The 13,376-nt window shown below is 33.2% G+C and overlaps 1 protein-coding gene across 1 annotated transcript; it reads right to left on the bottom strand.

Annotated features, from left to right (window-relative positions):
• Window positions 1-10,771: 10,771 nt before the first annotated feature.
• Window positions 10,772-12,118, bottom strand: LOC142620683 (aspartic proteinase CDR1-like). Its single transcript, XM_075794008.1, has one exon. It carries the CDS (start codon window positions 12,116-12,118, stop codon window positions 10,772-10,774), a length of 1,347 nt encoding a protein of 448 aa, XP_075650123.1.
• Window positions 12,119-13,376: the final 1,258 nt, after the last annotated feature.

Genomic DNA, 13,376 nt, shown 5'->3' with positions numbered 1-13,376 from the left:
TTACCCAAAAGATATAAAGGCATTCTACATGAAGGTTAATGATGACTGTAAGACAGTGGCTGCTACGGATGTCCTTGTACCAAAGGTACATTGTCTTATTCTACTTGTTTATTCTTTGATTTCCATGTACTTGATTCTAGTTTTAATTTTTGCAGCATCTTTGTATATGAACAAATTGATATTTGTCGTTTATTTCAAGTAGGTGAGTTAATTGGAGGAAGCCAAAAGGAGGAGCATTATGAGGTTATTCAGCAGAGGTATGATAATTGTTGTGCTTGATTTGTGATTTTACGGGATGGGAATATCCAAGAGCTGCAAAATTTGTTTCACTACTCATTTTTCCCTAAAAAATTGATATTTATTTTCCTCAATTAGAAGTTGATCCATAGAAATAATTTTTCCTTGAATTAGTGAAAGCAATTTTGTTGGGATGCATTATTTTCTATACAAGAGATGACGCTCTCCTCGCAAATAATTTAATATTAGTGAGGGTATATTTTTAATTCACAAGAAATAAACATTTTGCAAGGAATTTTTATTATCCCTCGGAAATAATTTGGTGGGAACATTTCCCTCCAAAATTTTTTACATTTTAATGATTATTTGTGAAGGTCGATCCTAGTCCTCGCAAATAATTTAGTATTAGTGACGGCATTTTTTTAACCATCACAAATAATACACTTTTTGCGAGAGATTTTAATTGTCTCTTGCAAATAATATGGAAGGAAAATTTCCTTCCAAAATATTAGTATTTGTGACGGCTATAGCACATAATTGCGACAGTTTTTTTTTGTTGGTCGCAAATATATCACATTTTACCAAGTATTTGCGAGGGCTTTATTTTGCCATCACAAATAATATTTTTTGAGAGGGCTTTTTGGGTCCGTCAAAAATTCTTGGTCGCTAATAGACATTTTTTTTGGTAGTGGCTCACAAATACACTACGCCATTAGTACAAAGGTACTAGGCCAAACTCACATGTGATATGACACAACACAAGCGATCAAACTTTTTGAAATTTTTTACTTTTTATTTGTTTTTGGATTTTTTACTCACACAAAACAAAAGCAATAAAGTAAATGAATCATGCATGAGTAGCCTTCTTCACCCACACCGCACAGGTGTTTTGGGTGAGATCCTTAGACGGAGGGGTATGACCAATATAACTTTCAAACCTTGGGGTAAAGCTAGCTAGGCATGATGAGATGTTCTTAAGCATTTTCATGACATCTCCAATGAATTGGCCACCATTTTCTTCCTTAGCTTGCTTTCCTCTTGGCATTCTTCTTTCATTTCCTTGAGCATGCAGAGAATTAACCCTTTTAAGAGCGTGAAGCTTGAAGAAATTTAGTCTTGTATGCCCTCTAATACCACAATGGTGACAGAAATGCTTCACTCGAGGTTCTCTTTGACTCTTAGGAATTGAATTTCCTTTTGCCTTTGATTTTGGCTCAATGTCCTCCTTCTCAACGATAAGGACCTCAATATTGGGCTTTTGCACAACCTTTGCCAATACGAACTTCATCTTCCTTCTTGGTTCTTCACCTGAACTTCCTTCTTTGGTGTAACCTAATTCGCTTTTGTCGAGAAAAGCCTTTTGAGATGAAAGAACATTATCAAGTTTCTTGGTTGTGATGCGCTCTAATTTAACATTAACTTGAATCACTTCTAGTTCAAGGAATTTGATCTTTGAGTAGGCATTCAATATCTCCTCTTTCATATTCTTGACTTCACATTTGGCATCCTTGAGTTGTACAATAGTCAATTTATGGTCTTCTTTAATTCCCTTCATCTTCTTGACCGCACTTAGCAACTTTGGCATATTTGCCACAATCCTTAAGCAATACATCATTAACATCTTCTTTAAAATCGGTGTGTACACCGAGTTCTTCAACCAATTCCCTAAATTCTTCTTTTGAATCAACCGAGGTAATCATATACTACATATAATAGTAGAAGTTGGGAGAAAGTTGGTCCTACATTTATGGAGGTGTTGCCAAATAGGAAAAAATGCCCCCTAAAATGCTGCCACGTTAAACTTAAAAAAGCAATACATTATATTGATTTACAAGTTTACCACCGTTTGACTGCTTTTTTGGTATATAAAAAAAAAACAGTTAAAAATTAAAAAAAAAATGTTGCAACTAAAAGACCCTAGCGATCTCTTCTCATCATATTCCGCTTAATATTTTCTCTCTCTAGAAAAAAACCCCTAGCGATACTATGATATTGTGATACAGAGAAAGGGAAGGAGAACAAAAAACCTAGTGAACTCATCTTATTAGCCTCCGCTTAACATTTTCTTTCTCCAAAAAAAAAACCCAGCGAGACTGTGATATAGAGAAAGGGAAGGAGAAAAAAAAAAAAAAGTTTGCAATCCAGTGAAGATTCGTACGACTATCAAACGTCCTAGAGGTATTGAGATACGGAGATAGAGATTGGCCGTTAGGGCCACCGCCCGTATGTTCTACTTTTAATTTTAGAAAGTGGGGTTTTTTATTGGGAGATCCATTTGGGCTTTATTTATGGTTCAGGTATTTTGGTTTGATTGGTTATGATTTAGATTTTTTGGTTAGGAGTAGTTTTGTTTAATTTATGTAAATAGACGGGTCTAAACACAGACTGACGAAAGGTATGTATCAATTCTCTGTGTTCAAATTTGAATTGAAATTTGGATGTTCATTCTCTTTCTTTAGATGCTTTGTTGTGAATATTAATTCTTACGGCATGGACAAGAATGGTAGAACCCTAGAATAATGAGAGGTGACTATTGAAAAACCAGACTGACCTCTTCATCTAAAAATCTATATTTAGGTTATGGTTTTATAATTGTTGGAAGATTTTTGTTTTAGTTTATTTATACCATATTTTTCATTAAATTTTCGGTTTTTTCATAGGATATTCTGAGTATCCTAAGATTTATATCAACACGAAATTCAACTAATGTAATATTTGTGATTCTAGTTTTGAACTTAGTTGTAATTTTAACCTAATGTTTTTTGCTTAATTGTAGTTATGGTTAGGGGTTTTTAGGTAGATCTTGCTTAATCGAAGAAAATTGGAGTGCAAAATTTTATTAGACAAATAACAATTGACTTCCATGAACAAGGAAAACATTTGGAGTTGAGAAATTCAAAATGCAAACATTTGTAGGAGATGACCAACTTTTCAAAAACTAAGGAAAGTTGTTAATCAACATTTCTTTTTAAAATTCTAAGTTCAACATTTCTTTTTTTAATGGTTTCCCTAGAATGCATATTAAATACTGTTTTGCAGCATTACTCAATAAGGTTTAAGGTTTGGCTACCTTTTTCTCAAATTTTCCATTTATTTTTTCAATTTCTTGAGTTCTTCTTGATTTATCATAATCCAGTTTTTTGGGGGGGGGGGGGGGTTATCATGGGGTTTAGGCCTTGAATATTTGTAGGAAAAAACATGTTATCGTTCAATAATGGTTGATTTCTTAGCATTTCATTTCTTTCAAAGTTTGTAGATTTTGGTGTTTTGGGCTATTCTGAATAAGTATATGATTCATAAAGTGTTTCATGTTCACATAATTTTTCATATGCGTGTGCATCTACCCTTTGGTGTTAGTTCTTGAGTTATATTGAAAATTTTGCTTTGCAACCCAATGAAGAGATAAAAAGAAGGTAGTGGGCTAATTTTCTATTGATGAGTAATGGAATCTTAGGGATGTGCTTTAGCAATACAACATTTTGAATCAAAAGAAGGGTTCATATATTAGGTTTACTTTCTCAGCTAACAGAGGTTATATTTATTATAAGTGTCCACCAAATGTTGATTTTCTTAATAGGTTACTGATAAGACCAATTATTATACTTCAATAAGAGTTACTAAATTAATTTGAAAGGTCAAATTCTGTTTTCATTTTTACATAAGTGCCTGCAGAATGCAGAGTGACATGATTTGGAGGCAATAATAGATGAGGTTTTTTCTTTGTGTTGGGCTGTAATGATTTTTCCTAACGGAATCTTTGCCTACACACACACACACACACACACACACACACACACACATATATATATATATATAATTATCACTATATATTTTCTGCTTCAATTTTGGAGTTTGGTGGACTTAGACATCACCAACTATAGATTTAGATGCTCTAAAAAAACACTTTTATGGTGACATGGTACATAATATTTAACAATGTTTTTACGTGGTTCTCTTTTAGAATAGCATTTTGTTATTTCCTATTGGCTTTTCTTTCATATATGGCTATTGGAGACAATTTTGTGATGCCATCTCTAATCACCTATGTTTTGTATTCTATGTTTTGTTAATAGCCATATTTGTAAGATGGATGGTTTTTGGGGAGTACAGTTATTTTGTAATTTTTTGCAAGTAAAATTATTGAATTTTTATGTTAATTACTGAGCTTTTGTAGATCGAACTGCATTTTCTCTGATTGCCTTTGTTGTTTTTCTTGTTGATATTTAATTTTACTATTATTTCTCTATTGATATATGTCTCTAATTTACTAGAATGCTTATTTTGTTTTTGTTTTTGTTTTTTTTTTTTTGGGGAGCATCTTACACTTTCCTTTTGTGTTAAGAATAATTTCTCATATATTTCAAAATTGTTCTATTAGGCTTTGTTTCTTTTCATTTTTGTACTGCTCAAGCTATTAGGCTCAGTTTATTGGCAGTTTTTTTTTTTTTTTTTTTAATGTTGTTGTTGTTAGCTTTGTTTATTTTGTTTATTCTTTTTTTTATTTATTGTGTATGTCTTAGTATTTTGGATTGAGTACTAATAGATGCATTAATTTTATTTATTTATTTTATAACTTGGGTGTGTGTATAATCTAATCTATCTCTGTGTAATTTTGAAGCAAAGCCTAAAAAAATTGAGGAACTTTAGTGTAATTAATCTTGATTCTTGTTGTCTTATTGAGTGCTTATGTTTAGATGCTTTTGTTTCTTTATGATGTAGCTTTCATGAAAGTGTTAAGAAAAAGTTCAAGAGGAAGGATTATTCGATTAAATGAAGGGTTTTTAATAGCCAAATCATGATCCATATGAAACTTAATTTGTCTAAAATTTCCAATTATTAACTCCAGCTCTTATATATAACTAGCTTATAACCCGCACAATGTGCGGGATACTTTTATTTATTACAAAGGACAAATTATAGGTGAAAATTTAAAAATTTCATAATTGGTTGCATCTATTATTTTGTAAATTTTATAGACTCAAAGGAGGAGGAGACCAGACCTACAGTTAGAAGTCATCTCCATCCAAACTGAACAAATAATTTGCTTCATGGTCGATTCAAGCCTTTGCACAACCAAATTATCGAGTGCTAAGGTATAATCTATAATCAATTCTTTTTTCTTTTTCTTTTTTTTGGTTATGTGATAACAAAATTATGATTTTAATTATCAAATATAAAAGTTGAATGCTTCTATTAACTGTATATGATGGCTTAGATTGATTTTATTTGATATGCATTATTTTGTTTAAAGGGTAGTATTTGTAGTTTGGGGGGGGGGGGGAGAGAGAGATATTATTCCTAGAAAAAAAGGTCTTTGTTTCCCCAAAACTTATAACATTCTACTGTAGTGGTGGCTATCACAATTAGATTGCAAACTAATTTATTACCAGTGCCGGGTATGAGTACATGGAATCCACCACTTGCTATATGATTCAAAGTATACTAGGCAGTTCATTTTCTGCAAAATACTGATGTTGTTGGTTTAGGAATTGTTATAAAGGGTAACTTAGTGCTAATAATTGCAGGCCCTTCTAAAAAAATTGGGGCTGTTAGTTGTGCCCTAATTTGATCTTAATGTTGGCATTTTTTATGTTATTTTTGAAACAGAGTTTAGCAAGTGATCTTTGCTATGCAATCTTCTAACTCCAAATTTCATAGCTATGGACTTTTAGTTGCTGCTATTTTAATATTTTATACTCTATTGCCAGGATTTCATTAGTAGAAATTCAATTTCATTCCAACCAATCTAAATAGGGTTGTTGTAATGTTAGCTAATTATGCAAGGTGAGGCTATCTTCATTCTCATAATTCTTCTTTTCTGTACATTGTTACAACATTATGTTCATAATCCTAAATTCCTTGATGTGAGACTAGCAACTTTTCATATGAAATTCAAGGAATCTTGGAAATTTTAAATTAACATAAAACATGTAGCCCAAACAAGATGTTTAAATTTACATTCCATCCCATCTCTCTCTCTTTGTGTCATTGCTTTGGTTTTTCTAAAATTTTTATAACAATAATAATAATGATGATGATGAAAAATTTTATGAATCAAATTATGAATAATTGTGGGTTTTTAATTAGTATGTTTGGGATTCAAGCATATTTATATAGTTGTTTTATTTGTTTTATTAATTGGCTACTATTAGTTTCACTATGTATGTGTGTGTGTGTGTGTGTGTGTGTGTGTGTGTTAAACTATTAATGATGGTTGGTACAATGACAAAACAATCACACAATGGACTATGCAAAAGGACAAAAATCTATATAGTTGATGGTGGCTGTCACAATGATAGATATGCCACAGAGTGTTTTTACAAGAAATGTCCAACTAAGTATATCTTACATGCCCACATTGCCTATCATAAACCAAGAACCCATGCTACAAATAAATAAATGCTATGAACAAAATGTTAACGTTGTTATAGATGTAAGTAGAGCATTGTATAGATGTAAATACTTCGTTCTATTTTTATTACAAATAGATCAAATCAGTTGATGTTTGTTTTGTATTGCGCGCATCGGACTTCTTCGATAATGACCTACCCACTGTCATTCACAGTAGGGGTTGGGAGTCATTATGTGTCGTCCCAGTCACTTGTCTATTCGTGATCATTCAGGAGTTCTACTCCAACATACACGGATTTTATTATTCAGTATCTCTTTTTGTCACTAGCATTCGAGGTACGCACATTGTGATCACTCTGAATATTGTATCCAAGATGCTCCACATCCTAAGGGTAGCACATCCTGACTACCCCGGATGTGATCATCTTAAGATTGTGTCTAAAGACGAGCTCATGTCTTCTTTTTATGAGCGACCTTTTGATTGGGGTGATTGTCAATACACCCCTTGCTCGGCCTTTGCTAAAGGTCCAAGGTTTCTCTATATGGTGATGACTTTTGTTTTGCATCCTCTATCTCGCTATAACTCTATCACAGAGCCCCGTGCTCGATTTTTGCTATCCCTCTTAGAGCATATCTTTATTGACTTCCCCTTTCATTTCATTCTATCCCTCATAAATGTCTATAGGGATACGGCGACCCGTGATAAGCTCATTTTTCCTTCAGTTATCACACGGATTACTCGTTATTTTTCTGTCACCTATCCCGAGTTAGACCACTTCTTAGTTATGTGTGCCATAGACACCGCTATCGTTAAACGAAGCGAGGCGCAGCTTCAATCAAGGCGAATCGGGATGGCGATTCCTCCAGCATCTTCAACCCCATACACCTCCGCTCCTTCTTCTTCTACGGGTGGGGTGACTCTTAATGACATCATGGCACAGCTTGTGCGTATGGATGCTCACCTTGACACTCTCAGTGATGAATTGTGTCAGATGAACACCCTGTGTTGGTCGTATTGCACGATGACAAGCTCACCTTGGGGGTTTCGTTGCTTCTCCTTCTCCATCTCTAGAGGCTTCAGAGGCTGAAAGTGATGATGGCTCCGGTAGTGATGATGCTAATAAGGACGATGGTGCTAGCTCGCCCAGTGATGATAAGATGTCTACTTGATGTACTTACCCTTTGTCACTCGTGACAAAAAGGCGAAGTAGTTTTGGATATGAGAGTAGTCATATACATAGGGGAGAGTTAGTACTGGGGAGTGTCTATATTTTTAGAGATGTAACGAGGACTTATGTATCTTTTTCTTTTCTTTTAGATACATTGTTCATGTACCTTTGGTCTTGTGACCACTTTGTGATAGCCACCTTGTTCTTATTGATGATATATATACATTTGAGGTTGTTATTACAGTTTTTTCACCTATCTCTTCATGTGTTATTTCTTTTGTCTATTTATGCACATGCTTCTTATATGTTGTATGCAATCTTTTATTTCTATCTTACACTAAGATGTCTTGATGAGTTTTGTTTAAAGTGTTTCAGAAATACAGGTTGTCAAAGTCTTCCTTGCCATAAACTCTCTTCTTGCAAAGTTTTTCAAGAGTTTGTGTTAGGATGAATTTTATTGTATTCAACAAGTGAGTATGAGTTGAGTGATTTATAAGTTCTCTCATATGTTCATTTGTTTGTTGTGGTTTTGTCACAGATTGCCAGAGGTGGAGATTGTTAGGACATATGTGAATCATGTTAAGAACATATGTCAACATTTTATGTAATTAGCCAATCCTTTGACAAAACCCATTTTACTTGTAATTGGGTAGATCTAGGATGTATTTAATGCTTCAAGAAAAAAGTTTCAAATTCAAGTGTTAAAGCCATGACAGTTTGTCCAAGAATCAAATGAAGAAGTTTTGTTCATTAAAGCTTGACAACTAGTATCTACCGATGCTTAAAAAACTGTTTCAGCCCAAGGCTCAACAGTTGCTTGATAGATAGGGTATTTGTCGAGATTTATGAAAAAAAAAATTTCAAGTTTTGATTTTCATCAAATCCGTGAATGTATGTTTCATCCAATTCTAGTGTCTAATGGAAGGCATGAAGGATCATCACTGCAAAGGATAGAATCCCAGTCCTTATATGGTTACTACTTTGACTAGAAAACAAATTTCCTTCTTAAAGTTATCTCCACAAGACAAATTGATTAGGATCAAAGCTCTTCTCATAGTGGTAGACTCCTGCACATGTTCAAGCTCTTGGAGAAATGCCTACTTGCAAGTTTCTAAATAAATAAAAGGTGCTGAAACTAATTGCATCAAAGCATGAAGTTGTCGATACTTGATCACTTTCCACATTCAAAATTGTGAACATGACCAAGTCTCGAGGGGGCATTTGTAGGAGGCAAAAATTTTAAGCCAATTATAAAATGCCACATCAAAATTTAGTGGCAAATTCTAAATTAATGTCATTAAGTTGATTAAATTAGATGATGACATGTGTTATCCAAATTGACATAACATTGACATATCAAAATTTGTCACGTGTCATTTGGCCCATAAGAAATTCAAAATTTATGGATAATTATCTTTATTAAAATAAATAAATAAAATAAAGATAAATTTTCTATTCAAACATTTATGGATAATTATCTTTATTAAAATAAATAAATAAAATAAAGATAAATTTTCTATTCAAAATTGATAAATAGTTATCTTTATTAAAATAAATTCAATAGAGATAACTATTTATCTTTGTTGATTATTATCTTTATCAAAATAGATAAATAGAGATAATTATCTCCAAGAAGAATTTGGGTCAATCAAAAGTCTACTACATACTTTCAAGCATATCAATTCAAAGTGGAGCTTATCCTCTGACATCACTATAAATAGAGGATATCCCCTCTCATTTTCACCACCAAGTTTTCAAGAGGCTCAAACTCTGGAGAAATTTTGTCTCAAGAATCTTTGAAGAACTTGAAGAACATTCAAAGGGCTTGCTTGAAGAACTTGAAGAACGACAAATCTCTAACAAGCTTAAGGCTAGAGATTTGTTGTGAAGACCATTCAATCCATCTTCCAACCAAAGTCAAAAAGGTCTCTTGTTCGAGTTCTTTGAAGTTCTATTGGAAGTAAGCTAAAAAGCCTCCATAAACTTCAACAAACCCAAATCTTTGAGGTTCAACGGATCAAGCCTTTAAAGCCCCAAAGAACTTCAATATAAGAGCCTTCACATTCGTAGACTTGATAAACAATAAATCTCTAATAAGCTCAAAGTTAGAGATTTGTTGTTAAAACCATTCAATCCATCTTCCAACTAAAGGCAAGAAGATTCCTTGTTCGAGGCAAGTTCAATGGAGATAGAATCAGAGGGTATTCTTTTGTAAAAGAATTGAAATAGAGATTGTACTCAGTATTCATCAATACAAATTTATATTTGCAAACCATATTTCTTTTCAATTGTTTGATTTTTTGCAATTGAGAAATTTTGTGTTTACATATCTCTACTCTGAGAGCGGAGCTCTCTCTCTTTCTCTTTGAAACTAAAAAAAAATCTGGTTCTATGAATCTCTTTGGAATTGATTCAATTGAATAGCTTTGCCTAATTGCCTTTATTGGTTTCGGAGTTTGTCGTTTTGTGTATGTTTTATATTTTTTAATGTTTTGTGCAATTGTATGACTATATAGTCTGTATGTAATGTAATTGTTATATTGTGTAGATTGGCTGGTGTTGGCTCTTGTCTCTTGAGTGGGGGTAGATGGGGCCAGCCGTAGCATTGGATATTTGGACTAGGGTAGTGAAGCCATTAAAAGTTAGTGAATAAGACATTATAAAAGACAAAAAAATAAATTAAAAATTAAAATATGTTAGGCAAAGAAAAATAATGAAACAACTAATTAAAAAACAATAATTAATAATTTTATTAATATTTCAAATGAACTTATAGTTTATTGTTAATTCTTTTACTAGTATTATGGACAAATATTTTATAAGAAAAACACATACCCAAGATTCATCTCCTGTGCAAAATTCATCTTCATCTTCTAAGTGAATTTGTGTTGAATTTCACTTAGAAAAGATATCATCTTGAATTTGTGAATTTCTCTTATTGTTAAATTGTATAATTATTTGTCTTAAGAACCACCTTAGAAAAAATTCTTGAATCTGCCACGGTAAATAACATCTCATTCTAAGAGTGCACAGTCAATCCGTTGTATAGAAATTGTTTTGGAAGCAAGATTATAGGCGATGTTATAACTTTGTTGAGCCCATACTCCAATTATTGTCAAGTTGGCCGCAAAAGTCGGAGCCATAGCCATGCAAAAGGTGTTTGGATTAGCCATGTAAAAAAAGCTCTTTACATCTAAAGCCAAGTCAACCCCATTTGCAAAGTTAAAGGTAACTACTGGAAACCCAACAAGTTCACGATCAATGACCCCCTTGAAGCAAGGAGCTGAATGTTGCGTTCCGATGAATTGTACAATGCCATTCATCAAGCTTAGTACTTCATCTTTAAGTGGATCAAACGCAGCTTTTGGTAGATAAGTAAGTGTTGTCCCTGAATCAATAATGACTCCACGTTTGCCGTCTTTACTCAATTCAAACACTTGAGGCGAAATGTCTAGCATTTTCTCACCCACATTGATACTATCTAACCTTATATAGTAAAAGCTACCAATAATTTCAAGAAAGGTAGTAATGCCTTCTGTTTTTGCTCCTTCTCCAAAAATCAACTGATTATGAATATACTTAGGATCCCATATAGAACCAATGCAGTAAGAGAATTTAGAACCCAGTTGATTAGGCAATGATATCACCTCAGCGCCAAGACCAAGTAATCCGCTAATTTGGCCACCCAAAGTACCCATGCTATTAACCACGTCAGTTGCACAACCAAAAACTAATCTGGGTACCGATGTTATTCCTTCATCAGAAGTCTCAAAGGTGATCTTTTCAGTGCCCAAAAACCCAGATACAGCAGTGCCATCGCCGTATTTTAGTTTGAAGCCGCAACGTGGAGCTCGACAAATAATACCGGGAATTTGATAAAGGCAATTGGGAGCATCACAAGGTACTGAACTATATGTGGCAGACTCCGGAGGATTAAAAATTGGAAGATCTTGGGTCAAACAGTGAGTGCAAGGCCGACATTGAATCCACGATAGACTACTACCTGTGTCCATAACTAGGAGCTGTGGAAGAGGAGGTGAACCAATGGATATATTTGCTAGAAACCCTATACGCCTATTATCAGCAATAACACCAGAGCGCACATCATCTGTGTCTAGAGAAATCCCTTGAATCTTCTTCCATATGTAGTCAAAACGAGCATTTGAACTGTTTATGGCATGTCTAGCTCGGTCTGCTATGGTGTCCTTAGGGTTGTAGTATGGAGAGTATATCGAGTTATAGTGAATGAGTTTGGCGATCAAGCGCTTAGGTTTTGCATTGGTGGGATTAGTGGTAGCTAAGGATGTAGTAGCAATAGTAGTGAAGCAAGAAAGAAGAAAGAGATTGAAAAGAACAGCCATGGCTACAATGATATTGCTGTGCTCTCAACTAAGTATCATGAATATGTTTTCTTATATAGACACAAATATTCTAGGTTGAGAGACGTACTCCCATGACGTTTAGGATTACTTAACTTTTTTTCCCAACGAAAATAATTTTTTAGTAAACTATTTTTTTAGTAATTTTTAGTAAACTATTTTTTTTATATAGTAAACTATTTTCCCATAACCTATTTTTTAGTAAACTATTTTCTCATAACCTCCCTTTGCCAGTAATTTTTTAGTAAACTATTTTATTTTTGTACGATTTGTTAAATAACGTTGTGCATCATGACACCCTGTATAGGAATGAAATATATGGACATTATAATTGAAGGCCTTTTATTGAGTCTAGAAGTTAAGAAGTGGTAAAATGAGAGGGTTTTTTAGGAGCAAATACGTTAGATTTGTTACTTAGCGTTAATTTAGGATTGACTCAAATAAATGAGTATATTTTATAATTAAATGTATTGCCACATGTCAAATGTAATGTGTTAATGAAAAATTACTACTTGCCATGTGCCACAATTTGTCCAATTAACTCCAAATAGATAGAAGACTATGCAACTAGTCATCGTTGTGTACATCCACTAGTTGTAGGATCCAACTTTAAAAAAAGGTGGTGCAGGATGACTAGTTGTTTATTGATGCATTTCCTCAAATTGCAGGACTTACTCTTGTTAAGCTAGGATGCATTTCCACGCGGTTAATGTTTGATTACTTATTTCTGTCATCAACCTATTGTTTCCGTCATTTCCGTGAACAATTTTTATTCTTTAATTATAAAAGTTTTTTTGTTTGCCTATGATTGATGTTACATGTTTATTTCCTATTTCATGTTTCATAAATTTTTTTTGTTTGCCTATGTTAATCAGGTTTCCCTGATTGAGTAATAGAATATGCTATAAACAGCTTATTGTCTTCACAAATGTCGTTTATGTTTTCACAGTTTATGTCTTTATTTGCTGTACTTTTTTCCCCCATAGGAGATTGTCATAATATTGGAAACTTTGTTGCCACTGAAATGAGTCTTTAAAACTACTGATTTCCTTACCAAAGGCATAGTCATTAGATCAAACATAATTTTTAATTTTAAGATAAGCTATGAGTATTTTGTAAATATTGAAAAGAAGACAAATCAAATATGAAATTCAAAAGCATAATCATTAGACGGAACATAATTTATAGGTTCAAGATAAGCCAAGAGTATTTTATAACTCAATGGATAGCATCCTTTCCT

The sequence above is a fragment of the Castanea sativa genome, chromosome 12 (genome assembly GCF_040712315.1).
Source record: "Castanea sativa cultivar Marrone di Chiusa Pesio chromosome 12, ASM4071231v1".
Lineage (NCBI taxonomy): Eukaryota > Viridiplantae > Streptophyta > Magnoliopsida > Fagales > Fagaceae > Castanea > Castanea sativa.
This window is presented reverse-complemented; position numbering and strand designations above follow the sequence as displayed.

Coding starts and splice junctions, on each gene's coding strand:
- LOC142620683 (XM_075794008.1), bottom strand. CDS start 12,118: ATGGCTGTTCTTTTCAATCTCTTTCTTCTTTCTTGCTTCACTACTATT.